This window comes from Salarias fasciatus, chromosome 5, assembly GCF_902148845.1.
Source record: "Salarias fasciatus chromosome 5, fSalaFa1.1, whole genome shotgun sequence".
In the NCBI taxonomy this organism is placed as follows: domain Eukaryota; kingdom Metazoa; phylum Chordata; class Actinopteri; order Blenniiformes; family Blenniidae; genus Salarias; species Salarias fasciatus.
Genome location: NC_043749.1, coordinates 23491200 through 23510374, shown reverse-complemented (window position 1 = coordinate 23510374; position 19175 = coordinate 23491200). Strand labels below are relative to the sequence as shown.

Sequence of the window (19175 nt, the reverse complement as noted above, 5' to 3'; positions counted from 1 at the left end):
CACGAGTGGTTCCCTGTAAGGAATCCATAATTGTAATGAAGCCGGTCCTATTAGCTGATTATCTTCGAGGAGTCGTCGCTGTTAACGCCGCCACTGCCGTCGAGTGTTTACATGTTTGATTACTTCGGCAGAGTGGGGGCGGCGTCCTTACAAACCCACTTGTGTCGATATGTAGGTGACATAAATGGAGTTGACAGGTCGGGGAACTTTGAAGGTTAATAAAAGGGAAACATTCATGTAGGGGCGGGAAAAAGAAATTAATCAGAGTTGATTTGATCCACCAGATAAAGAGAAGCAGACAGAGATCGTTTCAACGAGATGCTCAGACACTCATTTGGTGTTCAGAGACACAGATTACAGGTTTTCTGCATTCTGAGTCTGATTTGTTGGTTTCTCACCGCTGTTGTGAGTCAAGCTTTTGGATGAGTCCAGTTCAGAAAATCTTTTCGTTTATGATGCTTCATTTTTCCCCCCATCACCTCCGATGTCATGAAAATCCCTCGAGTGTCAGCTGCATGGCTCCAATTATATTTTTACCTCTTTCCTTCCAGAATAAATCGGTCTTTATTCTGCTCTTTAAATATATTCGTATATCTTCCTACGTGTGCACGGTGGTGTAGTGGTTCGCACTCTCACCTTAGACCAAGAAGAAGAAAACTGCTTGTTTCAATCCCACGTATCGAACCCGTCCGTACGGAATAAGATACTTGACAAAATAAAGGCCGGCTGAGTTAATCAATCAAGTCAAATCTTAAACTATTGCTTGCAGTTTTCTGACCTATAAATCGAATACAGAGCAGTCTTTCCTCTCCAGGCTCCAGTTTCTTTCTCTTTTTATTGTTAAACTCTTCCTCCTCTGTGTATTACAGGGTGATTTTGGAACTTGGTCGACTGTTTAAAGAGTCTGAACCGTAAAATTTTAACCAACTGCAGCGGAAACTGGCAGCGTCTCACACAATCAGGAGAGCCAAGACAAAGTGCAAATTTGGCAACACAAGAAGAAAACATCAAAAATAGACTTTTCCAGAATAGACAACCTGGCCACACCCACAGTTAGCTGCGATTGGCTCCGAACAGGATAGACGCAGCAAGGGAAACGGATGGATGAATACTTATGTACTTTACTTGAAAAGGACATTGTCACTCAGTGACAGTATTTATGATGAACACATTCATCAATGAGGACCTTGGATTTAGAAAATGTTGATCTTTCACTGTGAATGCAGCGAGACAAAAGGCCATTTCCTCTGAGGAGGGATGATTATTCAATATACAGAGTGAGACAGAAGGGGAAGATTTCAGCGGAGTGCTCCTCCAAATACTTTTTCTAATTAAAGAAGAGCAGTAAATAACAAACACATGAAATGTAATTTGTGAGCCTGGTGGTGAGTGAAGTGGAGTTTGCTGTGCCGACTGTTCTAATTAGTGTGTGGGTAAATGATAGTGCCCCTTCACTGGGCACACACTATAGGGGTTGGATGGGTGAGAGAGGGAGAGAGAGAGGGAGAGAAAGAGCGAGCGAGCGAGCGAGCAAGAGAGAGAGAGAGGGAGAGAGAGAGAGAGAGAGAGAGAGAGAGACGACGTCTGTGAAGTTGAAGACGAATGAAATGCAGCCTGCAGTGTTTATGCCGTCTTTCTTCTCTTTTGGTTTAACTTTAAATCCCTTTCTCTTCTTTCCACTTCGACTCTCTCCCTCTCTCTCTCTCTCTCTCTCTCTCTCTCTCTCTCTCTCTCTCTCTCTCTCTCTCTCTCTCTCTTTTCACAAATCACTTTTGCTTTTTCCACACATTTAAATCTGGTTTGATGTTGAGAGGGGCTGAGTTGATCTCCAGCGTGGCGTGAGTTGGTTGACAGGGAGGCTTCCTCCACTGGAAGGAACCTGGGGAGTGTGAAACGAACACAAAGTGCATGTACTACACACACACACACACACACGTGCACAGTCACCGAGTGGCAAAGACGACATTTTACATTTAACCAACGCAAAGCTTAAGATGAATAACTTACCACCTTAAGGTGACAAACGGAGCATTTTAGGACTGAAATCTGAGGCAGAAGCAGCGTTTAGGAAAAAGGGACACTGAGTAATATGAGCGGAGGCACATAATACAGCCGGGTAACAAAAGCACGATTCTCATCCCTGTCATTATTATTTCCTCCTCCTTTTGTGAACAGAGCTAAGTCGGCCTATCTAAAGTCGCCTTTGTCCCACCGGCGGCAGATGAGCCGAATCTCCAGAACCATTTTGAACAAGATGAAGCAGATCATGTGTTTTTTTTTTTTTTTATACACAAGTATAACTTTAAAGATGCAAATCTTTAAAAACTCATACCACAACAAGTTGAGCCTCTATCTGCTGCATCTGTTGCACTCAGCCTTTTTTTAAGCTGCATATTGTATATTCTTTGCCTTTTCGCAGAGGTGTGAACGGGATGATTATTTTTGCCCTGAGCTTCCCAGAGGGGATTCAACCACCGACCGGAGAGCGCTGCAGGGAGCTGACTTCCAAAGAGCCAAAAGTTCAGGCTTGTTACCCGTTCAGGCAGTATTTTAAATGTCTTGTTAGCTGAAGTCTTGGCAAGCCTCCTACTTTGTTTCTACTTTACATTGAACTTAGGTCTTCTGCCTCAAATTTAATCCTTCCTTACTTAAAACACACAAGTAAAATCCTCTTGCTCTTTTTTTTTTTTTTAACTGCTGAAGATTATATATCTCTATGCAAAGGTACTGCACGCCTCTCTCATTGTTCACTCTTGTCAGTCACCTTCCCAGATGCAGCAGCCAGCTGTTCTCAGTCAAAAGGCTTGAATAAATCGGCTGTGCTGTACATCACCTGCCCAGCACCGACCGGCACACGCACCAGAAATCAGCTGCAAGCCGGCTGAGCACAGAGAGGCGTTTAGCAACCGAGCAGACAAATATTTCCCCGGGAGCCCAAAAGCACCAAATAGAGAGATAATATTCTGCATATCTGCTGGAGGTGTCAATAACTAACTTAAAAGGCGATAAAGTGAGTGTTGTGCGAATAGCTTTTTTTTTTCTTTTGCTCCCTTCAACTGAATAACTAAAAACAATTATTATTTTTTTTTTCTTCAGATTGAAAAATCTTCGAAGGCTTGGAGCATCTTTAAATTCAGCATTCAGGAGTCAAGGAAGCCACGAGCTGCAGAAAACACTGCAGACAACTTGAAGATGACGGTTTTTCTTCAGTTTACTAACCGTAACTAACAGCTGAAGGTAGAATAAATCTGATAGATGTGAAAGAAGCAGTAGTCACAATCATGTGTGTGTGTGTGTGTGTGTGTGTGTGTGTTAATCACCCCATGCATAACATTTAAGCTCTGCTCTTTCATGTGCTCACACAGTTGGCCAGTGGTCGCCATTCTCCCCTGATAACAGAGTCTCTGACTGTGCGCGACGACAATAGCAAACTGACAACATGACGTTAGGCTGCTGGAGAAGACGCTGCGGGCGGCGGATTTAAACTTCAAAATTTAATGAAAGAACTTCCCACAATTCATTGGTGGCTTCATTTATTCCCTGCTGGGAACAGTGGCTGCTTATTCTCATGCCAACAGTAATGTATTCCACACACACACGCACACACACACTTATTACCTATTTTAAAATGGCTGATTCACCAACATATATATTTTCTACATGTTATAATTCACATGTAACCGTAGAATGACCCAATCTGGCTTAAAACCTGCTGTCTGCCGGCGGGAACTTGGTCCAATTATCGGCAAAATGCGAGTGAATCTACAAAATACCCACTGAGGAATAATATGTGTATTCCCTCACCGTTTGCTTTCCTACTTTTTAGTCATTATTTTAAAGATTATATTCTCAGAGCTCATCCTGTACAATTATTCGGTAAATCCCTGCCTGTCTAACGCCATTTCTGTAATGTTCACTCACTGGGACAATAAAACCTGTTCCTCTACGGATGACACCACCCACATCAATTTATTCCTCTGTGGCAATGTTGTGATGTCCATTTTGTAATAAGCAATGATAATTAGAAGAAAACTGTATGAATGTTTGACCTAAGCTAATTAGAAAGTTTGCAGACTTGGCAGCAGGAATCAGCAGTGGGATAATGAATCATAAAATGGTTCATTACTGCGCTCAGGGAACACTCTCAATCTCAATAAACGGACACGGGGCCTAGCCGACAAATCAAACCAAGAAGCATACATCGCCTCATTTAGCTGCTGAAAGGATCACAATAAAAAAAAAAGAGAAAGAAAATACTTTTTCTGGACTAAATGGTTTCTATTATTAAAGTGTCTCTTCTCCTCTTCTCTCCTATCACCTCATTTCTTTCTATCGGTCCTTCTATCAGCGCTTCTTCTTCTCTCCCTCCGTCCATCTCCAAAGGGACACATTTCAATGTGACTGGTAATTCAAGCTGCCATTTCTCAGGGAAAAAAAAAAGGAAATTTATTCAGTAAATTACCAACGTGTAAAATCAGAGCGAGCTACTTCAACTTCAAAGCGCAGATGTGTCAATAAACAGCCCAGGACTCTCACATCGGCTGTTAAATGTTATGCAGCGCTCTGGACTGTGTACATTTGTTGCTTCACTTTTCTTTTTCTCTGCCTCTTTCCTTCGCCGCCCCCCTCCTCCGAGGAGCGAGCGAGCGAGCGAGCGGCGGATCTACCCACTCACAGCGCCTCTCCGGTGCTAATCCCAAACCCACAGAAACACACTGCCGATCCAGACCTCTCCAGACCCAGAGGACAACAAAACGCCCACACTGGTTTCCTCAGACGTCCTCTCCAAGGCTCCTGCTGCTGGGACCAGAGCAGAGCCTGACGTACAGATAATAATCCACTCCTGCCGTCTCACTGAAGCAATAATAAGAAAAAACAAAAAACAAAAAACAAAACAGGCGCTGTATCATAATTACATTGTAAATTCCTGGAAGCCAACTCAGCTGAAATAATGCTCCGGGAATTCAGCATTTTACTCCTGTCAGATGTGCAATAAATAGATTAAATGAAAGCACTGAAATAAATCCAGCAGAACCAGATATATTAGTGGTGTAATGGATCACAGCTGACCGCGCTGCGGATGAATCACTGCCACAGGCCAGCGGGCGTCAGAAGCACACGACACACAACAACGTTCACCACGAACACTGTCAAACACACTTCAGTCGACTGCAGAAAAGTTGATCGTTTTAAACTTTTGTTGTTGTTGTTGCGTCTCCTTGTACAATCCAAAGAAATATCTTGAAATGTTCGAAACCACGTCCTCCGTTAGCTACCCTCCTGGCACTGGGGTTTCTCACCTTCTGATACATAACTGATCCCTCAGACCACTGTGCTATGGCTGCTTGTGATCCTCAGTCAATAAATGAGTAAACTTCCTTTCATTGATTTTATCGCTCTCCAAGGTGAGTCTAGACCCCCACAGTTTGCTCTTTTGACATCTGTATTTCAAGTGAATCTGCGACTGACACACTTCTGAGAAGTCTCACCTGTTGTAATCGGTGGCTTTGTGCTCCTTCACCATCTGGAGTTCAGTCTGAGGTGTGTGAGTGTGTGTGTGTGTGAGTGTGTGTGGCCTCGGTCTGCTCTGCCCGAGCTGAAGAGAAGAAAGACGTGGGAGGGACGTTTATTTCTAACTGTACAACTCAAGGGCTTCTTTTCTTTTTTTCATTTTCAAACGAACAATGCTGAGTCACTTCAGGTAGTTGATCAGATTTCGCACAGCTTCTTCTGAGTCCACAAAAGGCGTGTATGCCCTCTTTTTTTTTTTTTTTTTGTGTAACATTTACGGTAGTACTTCTTCCCGAGAGATCAGAACAGACTTTGATGCATAAGATCGATGGGAGTTCCCTTTTCAAAGCCGACTACTCAGTACGCTACATTCAACATGTGAGTATAAATGCACCGAGGGGGCGATTTGCTGGGAGGGGGTCTGCCCACTTCTATTTAAGAAAAAGTGACTGAACAAACCTTTTAACACCTCCTCATCTCTCGTTCTGTGACTGAATGCATCTGGAATTCACGTCTGTGCTGAGAATTTTTCGTTAGATTTAAAAGGCGTCAGTGAATTCCACCGAATCATGCCCAGGTAGAACGTTTAAACTCTACACGCGTGAAATCCTGACTTGAATCAGCGAGAGCGCATTTCTTCGCAAACAACCGACGACTTAATTGAGTTGGTGCAAAAATCTGCAGTTGGCAATCTCGACACAGCAGACCGCACAATGGGAGCTAACTAAACAGCATCAATAGTAAACATTTTCTACAGAGAAGGAAGTGGAGAAGTAATTCCACGCACTGTACCTCTCTGCTCCTCCAGGCTTCACCGAGCTCAATCAAGAGGCCTTTATTCTCTGACTCATATCTTCAGACAGAAGAACCAGAGCTGCCACAAAATGGCTCCGGGAACAATGTGCAGGCCTGATTGCTCTATTGTGAGTAGCTGTGGCCTTTGACATCTCCTCCTGAAGCAAGGGCGTCTAATTCTGACAGGATTTGTCTGGAGACACAGCTGGAGGGCATTGTTACAGACAGGTGCCATACACTGCCTGTTCGACAAAGAAGGCGAACCGCTAGACAATAGCGGGGAGAAGGAAAAAAAAAAAAAAAATGCCACTATGAAAATGGCTGACTGTCGGCACATGCTCCGGTTTCCGAGTCTTTAAAGAGGCAGGCGGTGAGCATCCAAAAGGTTAGAGGTGGATAACAGAGGGAACATGCCAAGCGAAATCAGAGTCCCGGAAGGTACACGTGTTCCCTTTTGTCCATTTGGCAGCTGCAGAATAAGGAGAGTGTTATGTCTGCGGGGCAGAGCGTTGCCAGGCAGGCAGGAAGGGCCGGGTCCAGGGGCGGGACGGACCATGCCCACGCAGGAAACACACAAATAAACACGTCCAGTCCAGATCTGTGGCGAGAAAGACTCACTGGTATGTGAAATCACGTTAATGTGTTAAAAAAGTTGACTGATATGAAAGGACGAGAGCCGCTGAGCTAACGTACTGTGAAGGGGGATTTGGTCACGTAAAAACTGCCTCAAACAGGCAACTATAAGTAAGTTTAAAAACATTTTTGTTTTCATTTGCAAGTGCTTATTTTTTCTGTGTCCATTCCGATTACAAAGAACGATTTCCATCCAAATCAATGGGAAAAGATCTACTGCTTTTTGTATTCATAAGTTCATTTCATGCATGGGGGACCTAACAGGACAAAAACGAGTTAAAACAAACCAAACAGACGAGCAAAAAGGACCTGCCACTGAGAAAATGTGTCTGTGACGGAGGGAAGAAGTGGCCATGTGGCTTCCAGTGAACAAGATGGCCACGAACCAAACGGCAGCGGCCCAAATATCAGCTGTGACCACGAGGAAACAGGAACAGTTGCTACTTACAGCCTTTGTAAATGTCAGTGGGGATCTGGACCGCGCTGTAGGAGTAGTTCACTTTGTTCTTAAAATTGGGATCGTCCACGAACTCCAGCTCCAGTGACAACGAGTTCTCCAGCGGGTTCTCCTCCTCTCCATCCTCCGTCTGTGAACACACACGCACATTCACGCACGCACACACACACACACGTCTTAGTTAGCGAAATCAGATTTGAAAACTGAAACAGCGTGGAAATGAAGAGCTGCAGTCCCATACTGTGGCTTCAAAAACACCCATTTCTGACACAGAATTTAGAAAGTGTTAAACATGAAAACAGCAATTATGTTGCCACCAAATGGAGGTGGAACCACTCTTTACTTCTCATCAGCGAACGGCAGCAGGTTTCAGAGCAGACGCCGAGCGGAGAGACTGATTATTACCGGTGATGACGACCACAGACACGAGAGGCGCCACACAAATGAACACCAACAATAACCAGCAGCGCATCATCGCACTTTGTCCATTTTGTTGAACAAAAAAACTTGCAACAGGTTATTTCCTCGATGTTCTGTCTGATATAGAAGGAAGCGATCACAAAAAGAGAAATACAGACACACAAATTACATTAGAAAAGTGTCTGATATCAAAGAGAGCCGGAATATATCAAAAGGAAAACTGACATTTAAGCTTTTTATCTTGATCCGTGATCAATGCAGCACAATCTGCGTTTGTTCCCAGAGGGTGACGTGATTGTAAAAATGTGAACAAGATGTGACTTTACTGTCTGACTCGGTTTATTAGTCTATTCTGGATGGGAAAGAGCGTGTGCGCTCGCTGAAACCTTGTCAGAAAAAGCAGCCGAACACAAACGCACCAACATTCAGAATCAAAATCCAGGAGGCCGACTTTCCTAAACAAGCGCAATTTAATTAATGTGTGCTCATGCACCCAGCGCTTTGATACACTGCCATACAGCAGTAGCCCTCAGCTAAAGTCTGGCACCAGGCTTCTGTCATTCTTCCACTATTAGTCATACTTCATTAGACTTCATTCACTGAAAATTTGTAAAACAAAACTCACATCTCAGATAATTTCCCATGCATTGAGACTGCTGCAAATTGAAATTCTGCATTTCTAAAACAGAAATAAAAAATTGATAAAGCTTTTTGATAAAGCAGCATGAGGTAATTGAATCTGACGCCATGAAAAAACTGTTTGTTTTTTTGAAGAAATCAAATCAAAACCCCATGTCCGCAGCTGAAACTGATTGATGGGCATGCTTTAATTGACTATTAAAATGCAATTTACAAACTGCTGTCGGGATGATCTGGGGGTGGTTGTGTTGAAACCCCGCTTAAAAAAAAAAACACACACACATACACACACGAGAAGTAACAGTAATGCATCAGAAACCAGCCCATCGGAAAGTTCACATTTCTACTCAAACGGCATCATTATAAAATATGAACACTGTGAACATGTCTGAAATGATACACAGCTGTAACATTTCTCTTTATTTTCTACATCAGGCAGTGAAGGAGTGAAGGTGAGAGGCTTAGAGTGAAATCCTCCTTTCATCAGATGGGTTCTTAAGTAAAGCAAGCTTAGATATAATTTCTCTTAATTCATTTTCTGCCGTCTGTCTTCAGTCTTCGGGGTCTGCCCTCGGCTCGGGGCACAAAACTTTTAATACTTCCGTCTTTAAATACTCCCTGTTCATTAAAAATTAAAAAAACTCATTCTTCAACCAGCAGGTGATCGCTGTGAAAAATTGGCTCACGTCATATCAATCAAGCCTTCTGCTTCCAAAAAAGATGTTTCCCTTCACACCTGCTGACAAAGGCGAAGACCGGGGATAAAAAACAGGGAGGAGGCATTTTCCAATGAAGCATGAAATAAAAGAGTTACCAAAAAAGACAAACTTCTTAAACTGTTCTACAGAAATTTGTTCACAACATTAAAATTGCAATGATTATTATTTTTCAAATTCAATATCTCCAGTGTTGGTTTGACTTTAGTTTGGTCAGCACCGTCAGTGTAAAGGACTTTAACTAATGTTATGAGTCGACTGTCCAATAACAATGAATCTGATCAGGCTAAAGCTGCTGGTTTCTCAACAGTAATAACTGTGAGGTTGAGGTGTTTGTTTATCACTCTGTGTGACACTAATTCTGTCAACGTCGGGCGCGGAGCACATTTTTTCCCTCTATTCCTTCAGAAGAGCCCAATCATAATTAACCAAGGCATCGTCTAATTAGGAGCTGAATAAATCCACACAGGAAAGACTGATTGGTTCATTTCTTCAACCATCCACCACCTGTTTTGCTCGATTCATTACCCAATTTGTTAATTTTATCTCCGCATTCTCAAGGTTTAATTAAAGGCTGAAGAGGCCAGAGATGACATTTCCAAGCTTCTTTCATTCCCACCTTCAGCCAACCAGGGCTAACCTGAAACATGTCATTTACGACCCTGTGTGTGTGTGTGTGTGTATTTAGTTGAAAATGTGCAACACAGAATAACAGTCCTTGAAACATTACAACTGATAAGCAGTTGCTTAACAAATTTAAAATGTATTTTTATTTGCATATAAATGCCACAACAGAAAAACAAGCACCTTTTTGATTTAACGGTATAATAACCAGACTTGAAATTATGTATTTTATATATTTGCTGTTTGTCTTTGACGCAAATTACAACCTAGAAACACGATTGGTGTTTTTTTTTTTTTTCCCCCTCACCAGCAGATAAATATATTACTCAAACAATATTTGCATTTCCATCTGAGACGCTTTGTCTGCGCTCTGCTGAAAGGTACGTTATAATCATATGTTGGGTGTCGGGTGAGTTGTTTTTTTTTTCCTTTTTTCCGTCCATACCAATGGCCAATGAAACTTGCAGTCATAATATTATTCAACTAGCAGACAGAAAATGAAAAATCAAAGAAGTAATACAAAAACAATATTACAAAAGCTGAGGCTGGCAGACAGGTTAACAACCCTCAAGGTGAAAAATCAAAATAAATTGATAATAATAATAAAGAAGGCTCCTCTTCCTCTGTATTTGAACGAACATCAGACATGCTTTGGATTATTGGAAGCTGTGGCTTAAATTAAATGATCACATGACACTTTCATGTCAGGGGGACAGTGACAAGAGGAGAAATTAACAGGGCAGAGAGCAGAAGAGGGAAGAGTGGCTGCCAATCACTTACCTTTCTTCAAATCAATTTTCTCAACATGTCCTACTAATAATATAGAGTTTGAGTCAAGCGGTGGAGCTCAGCTGTAGAGAGCCGTCAGGGCAGGAATCGGGATTCAGACAGGGGAGTACGAGTCGGCTACTGCTCGGGTGGCACGGAGGGTGACCTCTGCCCGACCTCTGCCCGACCTCTGCCATCGCTTCTTTAAGGTGGCGGTGGGGTTGGCGGTGTGGGGGTCAGGGGGGGGGGGCGTCGCTGCCTCGGCCTTAGCGCGCCATGTTAATGATGACCGATGTTCTCCAATTAGATGTGCTGACAGGCCCTAAAGCGCCGTGTCATTAATCACAGGAGCGGCGTTCACAAAGAGAAAATCACATCATGATTTATTGCTCCTCTGCCTCTTCTTTCCCGCTCTCTTTCCATCTTTCTGCGGTTTGGTGATCTAAAAGGGATCCTCACACTCCCGCCCTGGAAACTTCATCAATCAGCGGGGCCGTGGCTCTTCCTCGCGCGCCCCGCGAAGAGGGGCTGCCGTGGGTGAAAGCAGTGACTTATGGGAGCGCTTTTCGGGAGGCGCATGTCTTTCTTTTGAATGTCATTCATGAGGTGAGAATGCCATTCATGAAAGAAATGAGCGCCTCCCCGTATGAAACCGTGACATGACCTGTGTGTCGGCATGAGGCGTCACAGTGGACGGAGGGATCTGACGGCTCCTGATCTGCAGTTGACACAGGCGTGGTGGGAAAACTCGAGTCAGCGGTGGGGGGTGGGGGGCGGGGGCGTCTGAAGTCGCTGTCACATGCACGTTGGCCTGCTCTGTCACACCAACTCACCATGTCGCAGTGTCACCTCGCTAACGCACACAGACAGCCCAGGGGCCGATGGCCGGTGGCAGGGAGGGGTGGGTGGGTGGTGGGGGGGCATCAACATCGAGAAGGCCGAGGGAAGGGTAAAGGGAGGGGGGGAGGAGGGGGGGGGGGGGGGGGGTGCAGGAACACGCTGGCGGAGGGAGGGTTTCAGGGGTTTGAGGCAGGCAGACGGGGGGTAATAGGGAGCAGTCCGTACTGTACTCACATAGTCTGAATCCGCTTTGGAATCGTAGTATGAAATGGCATTCTCCTGTGCAGAAAAGAAAAGGTAAAAAAAAGAAAGATGATGAGAGAAGATATAGCAGTGCCTATATCAGACCCGTCCTGGTGGGAAGTCAGGGAGAGACAGAGAGAGAGAGAGAGAGTCATGGTTATATTCAATCACACTGTTCAGCATGAGAATATAATCAGCATCACAGAACACAGGAGGAGTAGTGTGATGTGGAATGACTGTCATGACAGGGCGAGGAGGCAGCTGCTGGAGGACTCCAGGATGTAATGTTTTGGAGCAATGTACGTGGAACATGTTCGAACGCGTGTTTCAGAACACTGTAGGAACATTTTTCTCTGCTCGTGTGTTTTTGTGGAACTGTGATATGAGCTCAGATGTAACATGGGGCAAAGAGAGTTTGCTGGGAAAGCAGAATAAACTCAAAATATTAGTCTCCCTGGGAGTCTTATCATCCTCAACTGGTTGTGTGTTCAGTCTCGGCAAACAGCTCTCACAGGAGGGGAGAAACAGCGAAAGGGGGGAAAAAAAAGAGAAAAGAAATGGATGTAAATTTATGCCACTGTTATACCATTTTGCTCTAATTGATCTCAGAAGTTTCTTGAAACCCGCCGATGAACAGCAGGCTGGTGTGATTTTACCCAGCAGCACACACAGGACGCTCGCCTCCCGGCCGTCCTCTTCTCCTGTGAACTGGCATCCTTATCTCCCGCGGAGGCCGGCGTGAGGGCGGGCAGGGGCCGCGTGCGGCGAGCGCCGTCCGTGTGGCCGGCCTCATTATCATGAGGAGGCCGGCTGAGGACGCGCTCTCAAGGGCAGCGCGGCCGCCGCCTCGGAGCGCCGACACACAGAGAGCCAGGACAGGTGCAGCGGTGATCGACTCTGTACAGCTCACTTCCTGGTAGCTTCTGATGGTCTTTATGCAGAAGTACTTTCCTCCTCGGTCAGCAGATCTCTCTCCCTTGACTGGTTTCATCAGGGTCTGGACTGGCCTCCAGTGCTAATCAGCGAGTCACTCATCAGCTCAGCCCCAAACAACTCACGTAAGACAAACAGCGTGAGCGAAACTCGAGCTGACACTGGACACTGGGCGGAGCGGCCCGGACGCAGCTTGTGTCTTCGGGAAATGAGAGCGGACGAGACAGAGAAGCAGCAGGATCCGCCTCCCTCGCCACCGCCCTCCCCCCCGCCGGCTCGGAGGCAGGGCGGTGGGAAGAGCAGCCGAGTGGACGGATCAGAGCACACCGTTCAGGGAGCACACGGGGTTTAGTTGGAGGTTAGAATGGAGACTCAGGTCGGGTTGATATGAAGGGATGAACTGAGAGGAGAAAGATGGGTGGTGGTGGGTGCAGTGGGGAAAGAGCTGCCAGGGCTAAAAATAGCCCACGCCTCTGCAGAGAGAGAAGAAACTGGAGAGAGAGAGAGAGAGAGAGAGAGAGAGAGAGAGACTGTGGCACAGCAACAGTGTTGTTGTGTCTGCCAGCAGGATTGATCTGAAGCCCAGTTCTGCTTACACTGGTCCCTCGCTTCTAAAGAGTTTACTCTCACTACTGCGGCATTACAACTCATTATTCAGGACTGCTTTCTGTAAATAAACGTTGGGTTCCTCACACCCAGGGGAAGCCGTCCAACATCTTTGCTCAAACACGAAATGCACTCTAAACACAGACGCCGCACATTACTGAGGACGAACGCCAGTGTGTTTCAGTCATGTGGATGAAGTCTCGTTCTGAATTTGAAGTGCACAGCAAATCATTCAAGCTCCGACACTGCAGGACATATGCATCAAATACAACTTTCAATAAGGCAAACTAAAGCCGGCCGCTAAGAGTGAAAAAGATGGAGGAAGAAAACCAATGGGGTCAAGCTGAAATTGATCAAAACCGTTAAATCCCATTAATTCCTCCAAGTCAGATTTCTAACTCCCAGTACAACTAAAGTGAAAGAGTACACCACAAATGCATGTTTCCAAAATGTTGTTTCTGTACTTTCCTGTCGTTAGAATCACGCATTTGAGGCAAGAAGTTAGAATGTTAATGGCTGATTGCTTCTCTGATTGAAGTAGTCCCTGATGACTGGAAAAGGTGAGTTTTCACAGGATGTGAACACTCCAGCTTCAGTTATTAATGAGGCTGAAAATGACCTCAGAAGCACAGGATTGCTGTGGTCCGACTTCAGTAAAACAGTTACACGTTCGTACAGTGGAAGGAAGAGTACATCTTTTATTTTCAACTAAACAACAGTGTGAAGCTTGTACAGTTGTTGGATCTATAGCTATACTGGTAAAGGTGGGTTTTGTATAAACCACAGAGTTGTTTATGACTATTATAGATAAAGGCTGTGGGGAAAAAATATAATAATAACAACTTTTTGGTTTATTTGAAATTCAAATTAAAATTTTTCGTAAAACACAATCACCACATTCTGTTTTAAGCACATTTTTGTTTGTATCCTTTAAAGTATTATTATTATATGCATTTGCATTTGTGTTTGAGTTACAAATAAACAAATCATTCAAATAGCAGAATATAAAAACAGAAAAGGAAAAGTTAAAATTAAAAAATCTAACATTTCAGATTCTGCTGAAGGCTTCACGGGGGCTCAGCGGTTCGCCACTCCTCAAAATGACGTTCTAAATACACAGGAAACAGCCATCAAACATAAAAATGACTGAGCATGTTTCATGTTTCAGAGGAATTGGATTAATCTCTCCCCTGGTGCCAGAGAGGATTTCAAACCGTATGTTGTTCAATCGGAGGTGTTTTTATTTGGATTAAACATGCACACTCGGGCAGTGCAGAGAGGAGGCGGCTCCGTACTGGCCAGTCCGAGGCCACCGTGACCCTCTGCGCAGTGACCGGGTAGCAGGGCCATCTGCTGCGACTGGTCCCGGGTCCCCGGGGGCCCCGGGGTCCGGGTTAAACACAGATCTGATACAACACAGAGCCAGCACACTGATCCCCATGCCCTGTGCTCCCCGCCTGTTCACACATGCACATACTTAATGCACCATTTCACACTTGCATCCACTAATTTACTGTATGAGCACATTTGCAGTTGGAGGGAGGAGGGCGTAGAGACACTAACATATAAAGCGCACGTACACATGGGTGAACATGCACACGGCAACAACAGAAACAGAGCAAGTCTGAGAAATTTCCACTGACACTGAAGTACTATCAGTAAATTAAATCTATCATGCTGAGTGGACCAACACATTCCAAACAGGAGACAAACACTGAGGTCAGGTGATGATATCCAGCCCCTCCCTCACATCCATCTTCCCGGCTCACTCCTGCCTCCCTCCTCTCTTCACCCTTATCTCAATCTGTTTCCTCTCCTCTCCCTTTGCCCCGTCTCTCCTCCTCATCCCCCCTGTCCTGTCTTATCTTCATCTTTACCCAATCTCTCCTTCCCCAATACCAGCCTCCTCTCTCCAATTTCAGATTTCAGCAAAAGCAGCAGCGGGTAGGTTAGATGCCTACTGTTGCCATAGGAACCACCCCTCTGCTCCAGATTACAATGTCACTTTGTCTACTCGCCGGGGCTACGACGTCTGCTCGTTTTTATGTCTGGCCAGACACGGGCCTGCCGATCGTCTTTTGTCTGTCTGTCAGTTTGTCTTACTGTGAGATTGTTCATCTGCCAGAAAGTTTTTTTTCCCCCCCCTGCTTTTTTTTTTTTTTTTTTTTTTTTTTTTTTTCTGGCTGGCTTGCCATTTCAAAACCATTTCTTGGTTGTAGTTCTCTAACCTCTAACATCCCCCTTCAGGTGAAAGCTGGAACCTTTAAAGCCTCCAAATTTCACGAAATGCAGAGAAGAGCTCGACAGACGATTCATCCTCTGAAAGGGGAACAATGCTGATTGAAAAATGGCCGTTAAATATAAAAGACTGCCGTATGTAGGCACATGTTATGACTGAGTGCGGTCGCTGAGGGTAAATCTTTTGAATTTTAATCTGTGAGCTCTCTCAACACGCCGGCTGAGACAGGTTGACATTTGAGCGCGAGACAACCGCTCCATCATGGGCGGGGACAGATTACAGTCATATTCATATCTCCTCTGGACACCTGCTAATGATTTTATAATTACAGAACACACTCTGTGCCTCAGCCGTGCCCTAGGGTGTGCACACAAGCATGGAGAAACATAACACACACACACACACACACACACACACACACACACACAAAGTGAGTGCACCTCTCTCCTGGCCCCGATAGTCGAGCAATCACTCCTAGCACCAGTTTTCCTAATGGAAGCTGACATTATATCAAACACAATAAAGGATTTCATTTACTGCTCTTCATTAACCCTCGCACATCGGCCCATGAGGTACACACGCACACACACACACACAGTTCACTTAGAGAGAAAATGCAGCCACACAAAAAAAGAAATAAAACCAAAACAATGTGATTTGGCTGCAGAAAACTACTCAGTAAAGATCAGAGCGGAGCTGTTATAGAGCTATATGTTCTCACTCCGTTTCTTATCGCCTCGGCTCCAATCTCTCCTCTTGTCTCTACCGATCTCTCCCCTGTCTCTTTTCTCTCTCCATAGCCCATCTCTAGGTGTCAAGCGGCACAAAACTAAAGACATTTGAACTCCGATAAGCGCCCCACAGCATCAGCCGGTGAGCACGCAGCCCACCGCTCGCCCGCTCGGACTCGGCTCAGGCCACACAGACGTACTGGAAATTGCAAATGTTCAGTAAGAAATGACTGACATCCAATTTCTAGTGGAGAGAGGCAACATACACACAAGGGCACTGCAAGTAAAGAGAGCGACGTGGAAATGAAATCAGAATGCCCCATCAAAAACTAATTTGTTGAGCTCATTTCCTTTAGTCTAAAACACTTGCAGGATTGTGCTTGAGTGAAAAGGTGAACTCATGAAACATGGTCCTGAAACAGGACTGAATTAGTCATTTACATGTAAAAATGTGTCACGAGATCTAAAAGGCCTTTAACCATTTTGATCTTGAACTACAGAGGTCGTCTGTGAATAAAACATGAAACGCGTTCCTTGGCATCATCAGATTGATTCCTGCCTTTGTAAAAATCTTTCTTTTATTTCTTATGTGTGTTTTTGCTGGATGGAGGTGTACTGCAGAATCACCGAAATGAAAGAGAACAGTGTGACACTTTCAGGACAGCAGGTTCAAACATACTTATCTGCTGGTTTTCAAATGGTCGAGCTCAACTGAATCTGGGGTCGTTTAACGTAAAAATACTTGTTAAGACTGTAAATTCAAAACCAGCATCCACAAATCAGTTCCCTGAGACTGCAAATACTCAGATTCAATATATAAAGTTTAATTTATTAGACTGCAATGATCCTCAGTGTATATTCTGCCAATAGGCACAACTCCAGAAGCAATAGAAAACTGAGAGCATTATGTATTAATCTTAATATTAATATCAACACAACTGTTTCCTTTTCAGGTACAAATTGCTGCAGATGTAGAATCAAGACAAGAAACTAAACGCTTTGGAACAAAACAGTCTTAATGTGAATTTCTGTGTTGAAAACTAATTTGAACAAATTTTTAATGCTGCTGGGTTCTCCAAGTTCCCGATGTAGGCGTCTTTTTACATACTTCGTCTTCCTGCCCATTAACTCCACCCTGAAAAAGTGCCGGTAATGCCTTTTCCTGATAAATCTGTCTGTTGTCATCACCGCAGAAGTTTACAAATAAGCTTCTTTATAATGTGAAATCAATAAGGAGTCAACCAACAACCTGGAATTTAAACTGTTGGACTGGAAGAAAAGAGAAAAGGAGGGCGGGGTTGTAGAGAGCCATTGAGCCGAAGTGAAACTCAGATAACGGAGTGTGTGACGGAGGCCCTGGGCGCGGCTGCCTCCCTCACTGCCGCTCTCTCATTGGCATGCTCCGCATCTTCAGGCTTTGAGGCGATTAGGGAGCTGCTGAGACCACGGCGTCCAGACAAGGCTCCGTGCAGATGTTCATTTGTATGCCAATAAACAAATGTGCCCTCAGATTAAAGCTGCCGTACAGTGCAAATTCAGCAGAGTGAATGACATTCTTCATGCACATCTCATCAATGTCTTGCTCTTCTCCAGACAGAGCGCCGTGCCTTCTCCTCCTCCTCCTCTTCTTCCTCCTCCTCATCGCACACTCACTTCAAAGACTCACAGAGATGGGCAACAACCCAGCAGACAGAGGACGGGCTGAGTGAAATTAGACAGAGAGCTGTTGGGGAAGTGAGAAGTCTTGATTATTGTGAAATTAAGAAGACAATATTTTAAAAGTGAGGTTATATATGCTGCAGTTACAGTCCATGCCCCCAATTTCGCTCATGAATCTGCAATTTCTGCCATTTAAGTCTGTCTTTGTAAACATCCTGCAGGTCACAGACTCGTATTTTCCTTTCTTATTCCTCAAACCCTCCCTCTCTTCTGTACTCCTCTCTTCCCCCCCCCCCCCCCATCTCTGATGTGCTGTCTCTTTCTTTCAGAGCCTGACACTTCCCCTTGGTAAAAGCAGTTAAATCAGTCTGTGAATATTCCAATCCTGCGATAAGGAAAGAAAGCTTTGTCCTGCTGCACTCTGGGTAATGCTGCTCTCCATTGTTGGCTGACAGGGCTCCATTGAGGAGTAGGTTTTAATGCTGATAGCATCGCCGCCCTGCATGGACACAGTGCCAGATAAAAGCCTATCCAACATGACACACGCGTGCCAACACCTCCCAAACAAGCCCCCAATCTGATGATCACAGCAGAAGCAGGAACAAGGTGCTGTAACATCAAATAAAGACAAATAAGATAAACAGGCCGTGGCAACATTAACGCTATGCTTGGATTCCAGTGGGGTTTGATAAAGCAAGTGCAATTATCCACACCTAACGTTTACAGCAGGCTCAGCTACGCTGACCAATCGCAGGCAATCTGTTGCTCAGTCCGGGCTTCCCCGTCCAATCACGTCGCGGCTTGGGATGACACTGTGGAGCTCCGTTTATCTGTGCAGAATGTTTCCAGATTCTATTTTTCTTGGAGGGCTGGGTGCAGCTTTTTTGTTCTGATGTATTTCAGCCGTTTCGCTGCGAGTCCATAGAGTCCTGAGAAGTCGCCACCCCCTCTTTACAGGCTGGCTGAGAGTGCCCAATCAACAATCAGCACCAGCCGAGGGAAACCTGTTATTTTCGACCCCGCAATCATTTCCATCAGATGCCTTGCTGTCCCTCACATTGATTTGAACATTCAAATGACAATGGGAACCCTGTTTTAAGATATCTGCACACTGGCTCCAAGGGCAGCGAGGACAGAGCACGAAAACCTGAGCCGGCACGGCTCATGAGATGTGGCGAGAAGCAGGCTGCTCGCCACTCGCAGAACGATAGCTGGGCTGAGCAGACACAATGCTCTCTCTCAAATTAGACCTCACACTGTAGAAATGACAAAAATACATTTTTTGACGCAAACTTGATTTTTTTAATGAGACCAAATTAGAAAAAAAATGAGGGTCGCAACGCTCATACCAGTTCATTCAT

At 44.9% G+C, this 19175-nt stretch overlaps 1 protein-coding gene across 3 annotated transcripts in view; it reads right to left on the bottom strand.

Annotated features, from left to right (window-relative positions):
* The window catches only part of cacna2d2a (calcium channel, voltage-dependent, alpha 2/delta subunit 2a), a 142269-nt gene that overhangs the window by 41673 nt on the left and 81421 nt on the right, over window positions 1-19175 (bottom strand). For 2 of the 3 annotated variants that reach the window (XR_003931443.1, XM_030090916.1), the window contains exons 5-6: window positions 11638-11682; window positions 7388-7526 (exon numbers count right to left, since the gene is read on the bottom strand). Coding sequence is in view for 2 of the 3 variants with exons in the window: in XM_030090916.1 (XP_029946776.1) it covers window positions 7388-7526; window positions 11638-11682 (184 nt within the window). In the remaining variant the exon portion in view is untranslated. The remainder of the gene's footprint in view (window positions 1-7387; window positions 7527-11637; window positions 11683-19175) is intronic. The other variant, XM_030090917.1, reaches the window with a different exon arrangement.